Raw genomic sequence first — 15,282 nt, forward strand, 5'->3', positions numbered from 1 at the left:
GTCTCCAATTTGATTTCCATTTTGCATTTTGGTCCTGTGTGCTAGCCTTAGGCAGAGAAGCAGGGCAAGGTGAGTTACCCGGTAATTAGTGACACTAGGTGGAGGGCGACTGAGGGTTCTGTATGAGGTGTGCCCTGGTGTCATCATTTTGCCGAATGGCAACATGTCACAGGTTCAGGGCAGCATGAGGTCACCCTGCTCTGCCACATGGTGGTTACTTATCCACAGTTGGGGTGCTTGGACATTCTTTCTTTTGTACCATTCATGCCCTTGGTACCAGAGTCTCTTTGGCCTCATCTCTTTCTGCTACCTTATTGAGGGGCCCTCACATTTACACTGTTGAGTAGCCCAGAGAGGCTGTGACTGCCATGGGCCCCCTCTACCCTGCTCCCCCTGTGGTGGGCTTGTTTTCCTCTGGCTGACTAATAACCTCTTAACAGAACTTCCAGTCTGAGGCTCCTCTTTTTCTCCACATAAGTACAGCTTTCAGAAATGTAAATCTGATCATATCTTGCTTAAGTTGGTTAGCATCGCCCCATGGCCAGTAGAATAAAGACTAAATCCTTTAAGAAAATGATGTGCATCTGGCCCGTGTCATCTTCCCCCTTCAGCCTTTGTTCTCCTTGATCATAGGACTTTTTCATACACCATCTTCCCTGCTCTTCCTGCTTAGTTCCAAGCTATGTGCTCACTCTCTCACTTTTTCTCTCTTTCTCCCTCAAGTTATGGGCACAGTGTTTTCAGAAAAGCCCAGGGCTCCTCACTCCCTGATTCTTCTCTAGGCCCCTCCTCTCCTCTCTCCTGTCTCCTCCATCCTTGTTTCAGATGCACCTGTGGTGCCCTTTCCTGAAGAGAGCCCACCTCCCTCCATCTGATGGCTAGTCTTCCTTCATGACAGCTGAAGATATAGTGGGTTTGACACGTGGCTTTATATATTCTCTTTGCCTTTGCATCTCTTTACTGGTGAGATGGACCAATGGGTAAAGGTGCTTGTGGCCAAACCACTAATAACCTTATATGATTCCTGGAACCTAAATTTTGGAAGGAAAGAGGAAAGAACTGCTTCCACCCATTGTATTGTATTTACCATAATACAAAAATTGACCTCCACACATTCTCTGTGGCCTAAGTAAACACACACACATGCACACACACACATAACGTAATTTTAAATTTTAAATGTATTTTGAGTTAAGCAATAATAATAATCAATTTTAACTTAAAAACAATAAAGGTCCTCATAAATGGTTAACAGCATAGCCAAGTATTAACGTGTCAAATGCTCTTGAGGGAATGAAAATCCTCATGCTGAGGGTAAGTTCTCGTTTTCCTCTCTTGATTTCTTCTTCTTTCTTTGTTCTCACTTTCTTAATGTCCAGCTACATTGTTCACCACTCCCATCACGAAAAGACTTGAACATAACATGCTACTGAGTGCACCTGCATTGTATCTCATTCTCTGAAAGCATAGAAACTGTAAGTGTTTGCAAAAACAATGGGTTTTTAAATTGTTACATCGAATGGAATATGTGTCCTATTTCTTCTACTGAGTTTATATGTATTTACACAGTTAAAAATGCATTTGTCTCCTTTATAAAAAGGTAGGGTTTTTTGTTTTTATGCTTTTTCTTTCTTTTTTCTTTTTTATTTTTCATTTTCTATCCTTTCTTTCATTTCATCTTCCTTCCTTCTTTCTTTCCCTTTCTTTCTTTCTTTCTTTCTTTCTTTCTTTCTTTCTTTCTTTCTTTCTTTTTCTTTCCTTTACTGTGTCCTGATTTCTGTGATAAAAGGCAAGTGCCACTACTCCTATCTCTTGTCTCCATTTTTAAGTTGAAAAGATTGCATGTAGAGAATTTTTAAACCATAGGGCACTAAGAACGTGCCTGGTAATGTATGTAATCAATCGCAAAGATGGTCCAATAATTTGTGTGAGAAGGGGGATTCACAAAATTTCCTAATAGGAAATTTGACTGCATAGTTTCAAGTCTTTATTTCTTAGGGGATAAAAATCTCTAAATGGTCTCAGAGCGTCTAATGGCATACTAAAATGGTATCACAAGACACTAACAATGTAAACACGCATATCAATTTTGGGGTAAAAAGGCATTGGGTCACAGGAAATTATTACCAATGGAAAAGATTTGAACTTCCAAAAGTTCTAGGGATGTAACAGGGGAAACTTGACCATTGCATTATTATTGTCTGATTCAATGTTTGATTTTGAATCATTTTGGACACAGCATCTCTGGTTGACTAAGCTAGTATCCCAGTAGTCAACACAGGTCCTAGGTAAATCTCTCTTTGAAACTGAACTGTAAATCTGTAAAAGACTTCCAGCTAATGAAGCCTCAGCAAGGTCAGAATTGAAGTGTGGAAATATTCATTTAAATAACTGACATTTGCTGCTCTTTTAAATCCATAGACACAGTTCTTCGCTCACTGTGAGAATTTTTGTCTATTTTTAATTCATACGAATCTTGAAATCTTTAGAATCTAAGATTCTGGTAAAGCTTTATGTGACTAAAGTTGAGTTATTACATTTACAGGATTTGCTTTTTAATGGTATAAATGGCCTACAAGTGAGTTGAAAGGTTGTATTTCATTAAATTTTATTTTTAACAAATTTAACATCAAAAAAATAACAGTACCAAGCATATCCCACACATCAAATGATCTCAAGCAGAATTAAAAATATATAAATATGTGTGATATAGAGCTAATCATGGTTGTGCCTTTGTGTGTACATGTGCATATGAGTGTGTACATGTGTGTGTATGAGTACATGTATGTGTGTAAGTATGTACATGTGTATATGTGTGTATGAGTGTGCTGTATTTGGGTGAGTGTGTATATGTGTATATGTGTGTGTGTGTGTGTGTGTGTGTGTGTGTATTTTCATAAGATTATCTGGCTCTTTCCAACAGAACTCTGAATTCTGCACATACGTTTCCCTCCCATTGGTCAGTGGCTTCTTCAGATATAATTCTATGATGTCTGGCCTTTGCTACTCTCCACAATAAACTGCAGTTCCCTTAAGGAAACAGGAAGTAAGATTAAGACAATCTGCCAAACTCTGTCCATGAAAACCATATGCTTGCTTGCTCTTTTTCTTCCTTCTTCCCTTCCTCCCTCCCTCCCTTTCTTCCCTCTTCCTCCTTCCCTCTCTCCCTCCCTTCCTTCTTCGTTTCTTCTTTCATTCTTCCTTTCAAAATTTACTTCTTTTCCATATATGTACCTGTGTTTGTCTTCATGAGTTTGTTTCCCCCTATTTTGCAAGGGCCCATGAATTCTAGAAGAAGGTATCATATTCTCCAGATCTGGAGTTCCTGGTGGTTGCCAGCCACCCTCTGGATGCTGAGAACTGCTCTGGGTCCTCTGCAAGGCCATTAAGTGACCTTAACAACTGAGTTGTCACTCCAGTTTTGTAAAATGTGCAAACCAACTTAATCATGCTTTTGCATGACCATCAAAGCTCAAATCCCTTCAGTTTAAACTCTAAAACCGTGAGTTTGACTCATGCAGCTCAAGCTCCTATTAGGACCACACAATCTACAATATGATTGACAGGTTCAAAGTGACCCCACTATGTGGCACCGACTGAGGGGATGGCAGGCAGCAGGTATTTGATGTGGTGGAACCAGAGATTCCTCTGTGGTAACATGGATATTGGAGTGAGGGATTTTCTTTGGGTAGTCCGAGTAAGGAGCCACTATGTATTTTGTTGCTTCAGTGGGATTTGCCTTTGTAGTTCTAAGAAAGCATCCTTAGCTGTTTCGCACATACCTGGACCCAGTGTCCTGAGAGCTTCTGTGGTTCAATCCTAGCTTGACCCACATTGGATCAAGAGAATCTAAGCCCAGAGAATCTAATCTTGACCACATCTCACATTGTGAAGGTTCATTAAACTTCAAATATTGGTACATACTCGATTTTTTTTTTTAACTTCTCAGACTGGGTTGTCCATACATCACTTCAGCATATTTATCTGGGTACACAAAGTGGCTGCTTCCTGTCAACATTTACTCTAGAGCCTAGGCTGCCCTCACTGCCCTGCCAAGAGGCCCTCTATTCTTGATATGGGGACTCTACAGGTTCAAGCAAAAGCCTTCGTAACCTGCTTAAAGGAATTTCCAAAGATACAGTTACTCGGAAAAATATGATCATTCTTATTCTTAATCATTTTATCTTCTTCCTCCTCCTCCTCCTCCTCTTCCCCCCTTCGTCTGTCTCTGTCTCCTATTTTATATTTTTTAGAGACATTCTCTCATGTAGCCCAGGCTAGCCTCAAATCTGCCATGTAATCAATGATGATTTGCAATTCTAATACTCTGGAAACTTTGATACTTTTACATGCACGGGAGTGCTGAGTTTGCAGGTATGTCGCACCACAGCCAATTTATACAGTTCTGATGATTGATCCTAGAACTTCGTGCATGCTACACACACTCTCTACCAACTGAGCTATAGCCCTAGGCCTCCATTTTTTTTCTCTTTAATGACAACACTAACTTGGAATGTTTGAAAATTTTGCTCATGCATGGACACTACTTGCGAGCTCTTGCTTACTCATAGAGGATGCCACCTCCACCCAGAAAGTGAAGATAGGAGAGAGGTCAACATGCAGAAACTCTGGGTATAACCCTCAGGGCCTCTCATTGGGACCTCTGCCTCATCTTCTTACTTGACCCTGAGAAAGTCTAGGTGTGGCCCCAAGAACCTGCAAGCCTGGGTAACACAGAAAGAACAAATCTCATTATTACAAATGAATAAATATTAAAAAGTCATTAAAGCTATCACCATAGTATTTATGTCACACAGCCAGAGGTTGCAGGCAGCCATCCGGTTCATGCTGCTTGCTCAGTAATTGTTGCTGTGGTTATTAAGAGCTCTTCAAGCGGCATCATAAGACAATGTTCCATAACATAAATGGACTTGTTCCGTGTTTTCGATGTCTCTGGCTCCTCTCTTCTTTGTACTGTGCCCACTCAATCTGGTTTGGCTAATGGCAGCTACCTTGCCCATAAAACCCAAATATCCTTTTATCAGCTCTGCTGTGCCAATTTCACAAGTACATAGCTCCTTGGACCAGGATACCAACTGTGTACAAAAGTGCGATGAATTATAGTTCAGTTCTGATCGCAAGGATCTGAGCCAAATAGGAACAAAGATGATGCAGAATAACTCGGGCCTTCCAGTTTGTGCATAATATGATCTGGATGCTGAATACAGGGATATCTTTGAATTTAACACATTTTTGTCTCTTTTCACAAAACAAGATTCTTTTAATTAAAAACATTTTTTAAAAGTTCAGTGTGTGTAACTGTTAGCACCTGCTCTGTGTAACCAACAGATGTTTCTCGCTTACCTAGGGGAACTGTTGTAATTATTCTGTAAGCATGCCGGAATGGCATTTACCACGATGCCTGAGAAAGTTTCGTTTGTGACTTTGTAGCATATTTGGTTGGTTATTCTTTTTAAAAATCCTTCTCTTGATTAGATTTTATTAGTGTTATTATTATTTTTTTACCAAGAATCCACCCTGACCATCTGAGGAGAAGCACAAGTGTCCCTTGGGGGGAGGTAAGCATTTCTAAACCTTTCATTGTCCACGCATATATTAGTCATATGGGGCTATTATTGAAATTAAATCTTATATATGCGATTGCACTGTAAGACTCACCTGTAAATGTCTTAAGATCTAGCACAGACACCGTGCCCTAAAAATATTCATTACAAATGCAAAAGTGCGTTTTTAGGAAGATAACAGCCCTCTAAGAACTTGGCTTTAAAGAAAGCAGCAATGAAAATGAGTGTTCTTTATTTTTTCCCAGGTCTTACAAGAAGCAGGCTCTCTTAGTTCTTCATTTACGATACTAATCACACAATTACCTACGGGCAAGTGTTAAATATGAAACTGGTTTCAGCCAAATAATGGCTCAGTTGCAAACAATGAATAAGGAAAGATAGCTCTATTCATGACGGCTGTTTCAACCAAGCTCAGTAGTAATCAAGGCAATCTGAGGGTGACTCGTTAATTAATTGATGTTCTTTTTTTTATTGTGTGCTATTGAGTTAATGAGTAATTTGGGTGAGATAATTCTCTGAACGCATCGATTACTTGAGATATTTTCTGAGGCTTTCACACCAATGACATGCTGAGTCGTGAGAAGATGATGTTCATATTTGTATGCTCATTACGGGTGAGTTTAAGATGAATGCCAACGCTCGAAAAGATATGTTTAAAGGACTGGGCACATGAGGTCTGTCTCCATGTGTCCGTAGGCAGCAAAGGACACGGGGCAAGGCCTGATACATCGTAGGTATTCCATAAAGTCCAACTGAAATAGGGACTATGTCAATCATTTGTCTCTTATTACCTTGAATTGAGTTGAAAATCGCATTAAAAAACTGTATAATGGCATTTTCAAAGAAAAAGTAATGATCAGAAGGATTTTTCTTAAATTGTATTCTGTGTTAATGGCCTATTACAATAAACATGCAGATTGTTTTTGCAACTCACTGAAGTGAACGCTAAACATGTTTGGCCTGAATCATTTCTGTGAAATGCTTTAAGTGACGATTCAAGAGCAATCTGCCTAAAGTGATAGTTAAAACAAGACTGTTTGTGGATGGTATGTTTTACCAGAGATTCCATTTTCACCTCCCTGTTTCAATTAAGGCGCAACGTGTCTTTCTTGAAAACATAGTGTTTAGTTGGGGTCTTTGCCTTAATCCCTTTTATAGAAAATTTGAAATTTAGTCTGCTGCCAGGAACATATCACACTTAGCAAGATCACTTAAAACCTATGGAAATGCACAAAAATCATAGCCAGCAATTTCTACCTTCATCTTGGACAATTTTATTTATTTATTTTTCTCACAAAAGTAAAATACTAGGGAACCTCCTACTACAGGGATCTGCGGCATTCTCACTGGAAGGAACAGCTGGTGTAGCTTCATCATGCTTGTTGGAATTTAGCTATAGAAAGGGAAATTTTCATTTTCTTGTGGGCAGTGCATATTTTTGTCTGCCCATCTTTGACTTTGTCAACTGAGTAAAATCCAATAGTGGAGTGCCCTTCCTCCTGAAAATATGAATGAGTGAATGAGTCCAGATATTTATTAAGCAAGAGGAAAGTGAAATTACAAACGCAGGTCTGCTGTTAAGCTCAGCATGCTGGTGGGATGGGGGTTGCCTGGTCCCTCATTTTGAGCAGCCTGCAGATATGCCTGCTAGGAGGAGAGCTTCCTGGGGGGTGGGGGTGAGTGGAGAAACTGAAACTCTGTGACAGGTGCCCCGCCAGAGCATCACATACCATGAGATGAGGGCCGCACAACACTGAGAAAAGTCAGGGGCTCCGAGTCCTCAGGACAATCAGCTTAACGCTGAAGGTCAAAAACATCAAAGATGCTACTATGTGTGGCCAATTAGTTGGGAAACAGCTTGCAGCTGGAAAATAACCCTTGTCTTGGTTCACAATTTCGTGGCGATTAGAGATAATGTAAAGAGATTAAGGCCTTAACCTTTAATCCAGGTGAGCACTTTCCCCCAGGGTTAAGCAAAAGGATTTCGGGAAGGCAAGGATAGTTGAACAGCTTTCAGAAAGGAAGACAAGGCTGTTCTCTGCTGACTTATATTTTGACCTGTTATCGATAGTAAGGAAACCCCATTTTGAAGGGAAAGACTGAGGAGGATTTGAAAAGTATGTGGACAGACTTTCTATAAACGTAAAACAGATGCTAACAGGAGCCAGCAGGGCTGAGTTAGGAAAACTACTTCTTGCTTGTGCCCCCCCCCCCCGCCCCTTTCTTTCCCGATTCCTTCTTCTCTGGCTTCTGCTTCTTTTCCAATTTTTGCTTTGTGTGTTTTAAGCTAAACCTGTCTTATCTCTTTACAAAACAAATTTGTGGGGCTGAAAGTGAAACAAGAATCACCTTGTGAACAGCAAACAGAGAGTTTTGTATTCATTCTGCCTCAAATTTGGGGCAGGTGGGACTTTCAAACTCTTAACAGTGAAACATTTGCAAAATATGCCTATTCTCCATTTGTACGGAGCCATTTTTCCCCACAAGAAGCAATATTCAGATGCTCATACATTTTCCTAATAAACTTATGTTTCAAAATGACTCAAAGCCACACTAGCATTGTTTTCAGCTTAAAATTTTGGCCCCAGACCAAGAACGTAGGTATAACATTTAATCGCCATCTGTAATGTAGAAACTGGCAGGGAAAGTATGTAATACAAATAACAGTGGGAGACGTTTCCTGTACAAGTGATGAAGAACAAAATAAGAAAGCCCACAGTGTGGAGTTGTGCTTGGAAATAAATATGGTTCATGGTGCCTGTATGGAGTGTATTTGTGGTGAACTGGTCTCACCGCAGAACGAAAAATCAACCAAACAAAGTGTGAGCAGAAGAGGGAACCATATTCTTATTTTTATTTTCTTAATTGCAATTTAAGTAATCATTTCCCACAGTTTCTGTTTCTAGAACATTCTTCTTCATCAGCTATCATTTAAATAAGGGGAAAACACTTCACCATTTAAACAAAACAAATAAAAACCAAACAAACAAAAAAACAAAACAAAACAACAAAACAGAACTGGAATGATAAGAGAGAAGCCCAACGTTACATAATCTGGGTTGGAAGATGGCAAAGAACAAGAGGGGCTGAGAAAGTGCGACAGACCAAATTTGAAGTGTTTTGAACATTAAAGTATGGCAGTTGAAATATGTAGCCACCAAACAGTTCTCAGCTTATTACCAATCCTTTTTTTTTTCTGTATGTTTCTGTACCTTCATAGGTACAGATCACTGTCTGACTGTTCTGCCGTAGTCTTAGTGCGTCATGCTAACTTCAGTAGATTCACAGTCAAGTCTCTTCAGTGCCATGGTCATGAACCGTCAGATGTAAAGCCCTCATCTCCTAGGGAGAAAGCTGCACAGAATTTAGACAAGGAATTGAAAATTTTTAAATTATGACATAATTGTGGCAATACCTTTCTCATTTAGAGTAACCCTTTGGAAATTGTTTACATGCTACCCAAAGGCACTAGTTCACACAGGGTGTGTGGTTGGGAAAAAAGTGGAATAAATCTATAGTGAAAGTAAAGAGCACATTAAAGAATATTAAAAGGGCATCACTAGGCCTTAAAGTCATTCTGAAAATGGCGCTTTTCATGTTGGTATAAAATGAAAGTGCTTGAAGATGAAATCTTTATCGTTTTTTTAAAGCTGATCTTTAGCCCCCTGAAAATAGGGGTTATCATGAAAACATGGATACATCAAACTGTAGTAGCCATAAGAAGTGGATGTCACTAACTGCTTCGTGTGTGTGTGTGTGTGTGTGTGTGTGTGTGTGTGTTTATTTATTGTGGTATTCTAATGTTGATAGTCTTGCTTTATCTGTGTGTCATCTGTGAGGTTTGCTCTTCAGTTCTTACTAGAAAGGTACAGCTCATTGAAAATAGCTGGTAGACACAGAAAGCATAAATATACAGTAAGTTTAAACACTGATTGTACTAAATGCAACAATACAAAGGAGCAAACAAAACACAAATGGTAACACAATAAAACTGTATTACATTTGTGCTTCAGATATTACAATACACTATATACAATAGTCCAAAATAAACATCTCATGCCAAGTGACACAAAAAAAAAAAAAAAAACGAGTAGCAAGCAAAAAAATTCAGCAATATATACATTACTTTTCTTTTTTTAATAATGAACATTCAACTCTTGAACGGGGGCAATTTCACTACATACAGATGCAGTCCGCCTTTTATTCCATGTGGTCATCCTGCTGCCCTATCACTACCCTATTTAGTGGGTTCCTGTGTCAATTCTTATATACATGTGAGCAAAAAAGATAAAAGAATGTAGTGCTTTGTGTTGTTGGGGATGATGTTGATGGCTCAGCGGACTTGGGGTGCATAACCTTCTTTCATTAGGCCTTCCTCATAGTCTGTCTGGCAGAGGATCATATTATTCTTCAAGAAAAACTTGTCTCCAACACAAAATCTGAAAGTATAAAAAATAAAGTGTGTTAAGGCTCCTGAAATCCAAAAGACTCTTTTGGGAAATTACTTTCATTATAAAAGTTAAAATTGTTTTATATCGCTTACTAGCGCTTTCACACATTTAAAATTCACCTTCATCTATAAATATTGTAAGATCAGCAAGGTAAACATTTTGGGCACCAAATGATATTCCTTATTTCCTCCCTCTTCTCCTTTTTTTTTTTTTTTTTCCTTACGGCATTGGTGAGAAGAAAACACATGCTCCAAACACACCCTTTTAACAGTAAAATTAAAAATGGCATCAATTCTTACTGGTCATGATCATGAATGATCTTATATTGGCCCTTCGTCCACTTAATAAAAACCATAAAAGGCACTACAGTGATCCGAAGAATTCAGAAATTGCCCACTTTAACATGTTCTATTTCAGGCCCCCTTCAACTCTGTTATTAAAAGGTGGCTGAAGTTTAGTACTTTGGAAGTGCCTGCTGTCCAGAGAAAGGTGTGAGTTTAAGCCTGAGCTATCTTCCTCTGTGGCGAATCTCCCAGCTATGAAATAGGAGATGTCACTTCCTGGAATGCTTCCCATTAAACCCAACAGAGCAACCTGGAGGTACTTCTGAATATTGATGCGATAAATAAAACCAGCTCCCAGGAGCTAATTATGCATTTTAGTTTATGAAGCGTTGTTTAAAGTGCAAGACTGGAATGTTCTCAATAAGTGCTCTTTTTATATAGTTTCCCAGTCGGGTGACACTATGGACACAATTAAGGTCAGAAATAAATGCTTGTGCTCTTTCCGGTACATTTAACAATAAAGTAACTGGGAGATTTGTATACATATCTGTATATATGTATATATATTTAATTGTAACAATTTAACCTTCAAACAGCAGTGTTGGTAGAGTTGACTGAGAACAGCTCTTTGTAATGGTACAGGTTGACCTCTGTGACCTTTGCTGGAAGTTATTCTTTATCAGATAGTCAATTTAGAATGATGCTCTGGCAGAAATCTTAGAGGATGGATTAAATTGTATAGTGGAAGCCACCCTTTAATGCTCTGTAAAGTTGAAGGTTTAAATGAGGGACACTTGGACTGATTTACATTTGTAAAGATTGGAATTCTAGACAAACAGTGAATCTATTTATTTTCCATCCAGGCAGCTTTGGAAATTTATCCTCATACTAGCTAAGTAGATAGAGCGGGAAATAGTGTAATAAAAAAAGTAGATTGAAAAGAATTAGCTCTCCTCTTAAAGGAAAATTGGTCTGTTTATTTGTGGAATTTGCTTTTTCCCCAGGATTACAGCCTGCTGCTGGTGCTGGTTTAAAGTACACGCTCAGCTCTGGTCTTGAAATCCGGGATTTGTTCACAGCTGCATCTACTGGACAAGACACACATTTAAGTTTGGGACTTTGAGTATATTTTTCTTTTTGCTAGCATTAGCGTGTATACTTTAAATATTGCATTTAAGCAGCCATTTTTAATAAATCAATTTATGTAGCTATTGTGACCATGAAGACATATTGCATAAATGGAAATACTCCTTTATTTGATAACCCTTTATTTGATAAGCCCAAATTTGACTTTTATCTTTCATGGAAAATTAAGTGAAACAGAATTTAACACATATTTAATTAGTGTTCAAGACAATCAGTTTATATTACTGTTGAAATTAACTTCAGCTCATTAATAATAAAATAGTATATCTGAATAAATGCATTCTATAAAGCACTCCTGTCTTTTTGCTGTTGTTGAGTTGGTTTTTCTACAAAGCAATTTATCTGGATATATTTTTCAGAGTTCATTATCTTTAACTTTTGTTTAGTTTCTTATTACATAGTCAAATTCTATTAGCCATCATATGCAGGGCAGGATTCTGTTAGCCCATCCCGTCCCGTGTACTCCTGTCATTCTTAGCTCAGAGTCGGTGAAGTTAAAGTATTTTCTTTTGTAGGTTGTTGCAGTGAGTAAAGCCTGGAAACAGCCGTCCTGAGGACCTGGCTTCACGCTCTGCTTCTGTCACATGGCCTGATACAGGCATGAGCGCACTCCACCTTTCCCTACTTGAGTTCTCTGGAAGAGAGATAAACACAGTACCCAACTACAGCCAGGTCACCATGAAAAGTATGGGGCAGGCAGAAACGCAAACTGCAGTGGATAGGATGCAGACTCCAGCCTTCCGCGGGTGGCTAGCAAGATGAAGTTTCAGCTTTTCAACCGGTGTTATTAGTCACTTCTGTCTGTCTGATTTTTAATAAGGAATAGGAACCAAATATGTATGGCAGTGTTTAGAATGTGTATAAAGCTGTCGCCTCCTGGAAAGTACTCAGCAGCTAAAGCTAAGCACATACCTAACGTAAGGGGACTCATTCCTCACATCCAACCTAGTAAATCAGTATACCCCAGGCTCCTACCGGAATGACAAATGCCTGTGTGCATCCCCTGAGTGCATATGGGGAGCTGAAGGCACCTCAGGTCTACACCAATCCCTGGCCTGTTCTTTCACCCTGGTCAGGACAATGTGAAGAGTGAACATAAGACTGTTTGGTTTCGCTTACTTGAAATAGAGTTGCACTCTGCTGCGTAGGCTTGGGCTAGACTGAAGTTCACTTGGAATCCCACAGAGGCCTCAAACCTACAGAAGCCATCATGCCTCAGCCACCCAAATGCTGCCGTTACAGGCATGGATCGGCACAGCTCCCTCCCCCCCAGCCTTCTGATTATTGCATTCCCTTGTGCGTTTTTCATCAGCCTAACTACCATTTGATGAGCTGTGTGTGACACATCCCATTGACTGGTACAGAGAAAGACAAGAAGAGAGAAATCCAAATGTCTAAATATCTAAAAAATGAGAGAATATGCATCAAAATATCAAAGTGTTACTCTGAAATGTTTTATAACTAACACCTTAGCAACTGGGGAAATATATATTTAATGTGCAGTTCAATCTATCTGTAAAGGTAAAGATGATATGGCACGTGGGTTTAGAGAGTCACAGTCACACCTAACTTACACAACAGAGTAAACAGTTTCAACAGCTGTGGTTAGAAGACTGTGGCTGTTCATTTAACACCATCATTGTCCCATAGAGGGGCAGGAGAGATGGTACGGTGCTTGCCAGACAAGAATAAAGAACTGAGTTCAATCCCCAGCATACACATAGACAGTTGGCCATGGCAATGCTTGCTTGTAACCCCAGAACTGGGGATCCCTGGGATTTGCTGGTAAGTTGTTTTTACTGAATTGATGGACTTAAGTGAGAGACTGTGTCTGAAAACAATATAGTGGAGAGAATGAGTACCTACTGTCAGTCTGTGGTCTCCATATGTGCTCTCACATACATTCATCCAAACAGTGTTCATGAACACACAGACACTTTCTCTCTCTCTCTTTTTCTCTCTCAAACACGTACATACACTCAAATATTCAGACATGAAGAAATTAGGTGATAGACTGTGCAGGTATTAGATGCCTAGCAGAAAAGGATTAGCTGTAATTTTTCAAGGAAAAGCTAATTTCCAACATCACATAACCTGTTCCTTACGAGATTCAACATTAGCAGAAAAAACATTTTGAACATGGAGATTGCTGAAGAAGGCTGTAAGTGTGTATTAAGAGGTCTGGCTAAAAGTCATGCACACACACTCATTTTCCTTCTAATGTAGTCCTAATTGCTTGTGGTATGGTCAACTCTATTAGTTTTATCCTCATTCAGAAATTACTGAAGAAGAAAAGAGATGCTAATTAGCTTATTAACTAATTTAATATTCATATGTTGAAATTAAGAATGCAGTTAATTTCCAGCTGAGGATGTGTAACTGACTTCACACAGTTTCTGAGCCCTGAGATGCACAAGAGTGAACTGTAATTAGTAAACTTTTGTTCCATTGCAGGCAACTTAGAGCAGCTCTTCCCGCGACTTTTATTAATTCTTTGAAAATTCCATATGATGTATTTTCAACATTTTCACCCCCTCTGAGTGTCCCCTTATCATCTCCTCAAGCCCCCGGCCCATTCAGCCAGAGTAGGCTCTCAAACCCTGTTCTGAGATGCCTCTGTTTGTAACATTCGTTTAAAGAAGTGAGAATGTTATCTTCGTAGCTGTATTTCCCTAAGGTCGGGGATGTCTGACTATCACTAATTTTTGCTTTTATAACAGTTTAAAGAGCAGATGATATCTGGTATGTGTTCCCTGCATCTGTTCTTTCCCGCTCAGCATTCATAGCCACCCTGCACTGCAGCATTCAGTATGAGGCATTGGCCGTCCCCACACTCATGAACAAATTTCCTGTCTTTTCCCCATTGACAGCCCAATTGTCATTTCGTATCTCACTACTTACAATCCCCTCAGCACCAAAGAACGCTATCCATATCCTGCATCCTGCTATAAATTATTCAAAGTCAACTTTACCTCAGCCTTGCAAGATCTACTTAGACTTATATATTCACAGTCAGAAAACAACCTACTCTTGTGAAACTGGTCCAGTTCAGAGAGTAAAATCCCGACGTGCTTGGCTAAAATCTTGAGTTGACCATTTGCCAACTATCTTGGGCAGAATACTTAATTTTTTCTGCATATCCTCTGTGTCTGTATAATGCTATTTGTGTGTCTGTTTTCAGGGCTGACCTTTGGTGTTGGATAACCAAACAACTGGTGTGCTCTTCCCAGGTGAAGACTATTTCACTTGCTCTAAGCAGTCTTTAGTTACTTGTAGTTCTTTGTGTCTGGTTGAGGCCTCCTGGGCTTTTCTCAACTCCATATTAGCATATAGTTAATGTTTGTTTATGTGTGTGTTTATGAATACATAAATATAATTAAGTGCAAATTTTCAGTCTGTAATTATATAATAATGCACATAATATAATACATAATATTGACATATGTATTTAATATATATGTCAACAGTGAAAAGAGAGAACATGAATTTGAAAAAAAAGCAAAGAAAGATATATGAAAGGGTTTGGAGGAAGGGAAAGGAAGGGGAGAAAAACGTAACTATATTCTCAGGAAAAGAAAAATATCAATAATCAAAAACTGTTTTCTGCATAATTTTTTACCTACCCCAGAGGCTGAAAGCAGCACCTACATAATGGCCATTTTGAGAATTAAATGTGAGATTGCTATGCATATTAAAAATAATGAGACAAGGGATGCAGATGCAGGTGGATGACTGTGAGTTCAAGGCCAGCCTGATGTACAAAGTGAGTCCAAGATAGGCAAGGCTACACAGAGGAAACAAAGAGAGAGAGAGAGA

The 15,282-nt window shown here is 39.1% G+C and overlaps 1 protein-coding gene across 6 annotated transcripts in view; it reads right to left on the bottom strand.

Moving 5' to 3' along the window:
• Positions 1-8,408: 8,408 nt before the first annotated feature.
• Positions 8,409-15,282, bottom strand: part of Lmo3 (LIM domain only 3) — a 62,278-nt gene continuing 55,404 nt past the window's right edge. For all 6 annotated transcript variants that reach the window (XM_021654100.2, XM_021654099.2, XM_060384333.1 and 3 more), the window contains one exon: positions 8,409-10,024. In XM_021654100.2, the coding sequence (XP_021509775.1) occupies positions 9,919-10,024 (106 nt within the window). In that variant the 3' untranslated portion in view covers positions 8,409-9,918. The remainder of the gene's footprint in view (positions 10,025-15,282) is intronic.

This window comes from Meriones unguiculatus, chromosome 5, assembly GCF_030254825.1.
Source record: "Meriones unguiculatus strain TT.TT164.6M chromosome 5, Bangor_MerUng_6.1, whole genome shotgun sequence".
Classification (NCBI taxonomy): Eukaryota; Metazoa; Chordata; class Mammalia; order Rodentia; family Muridae; genus Meriones; species Meriones unguiculatus.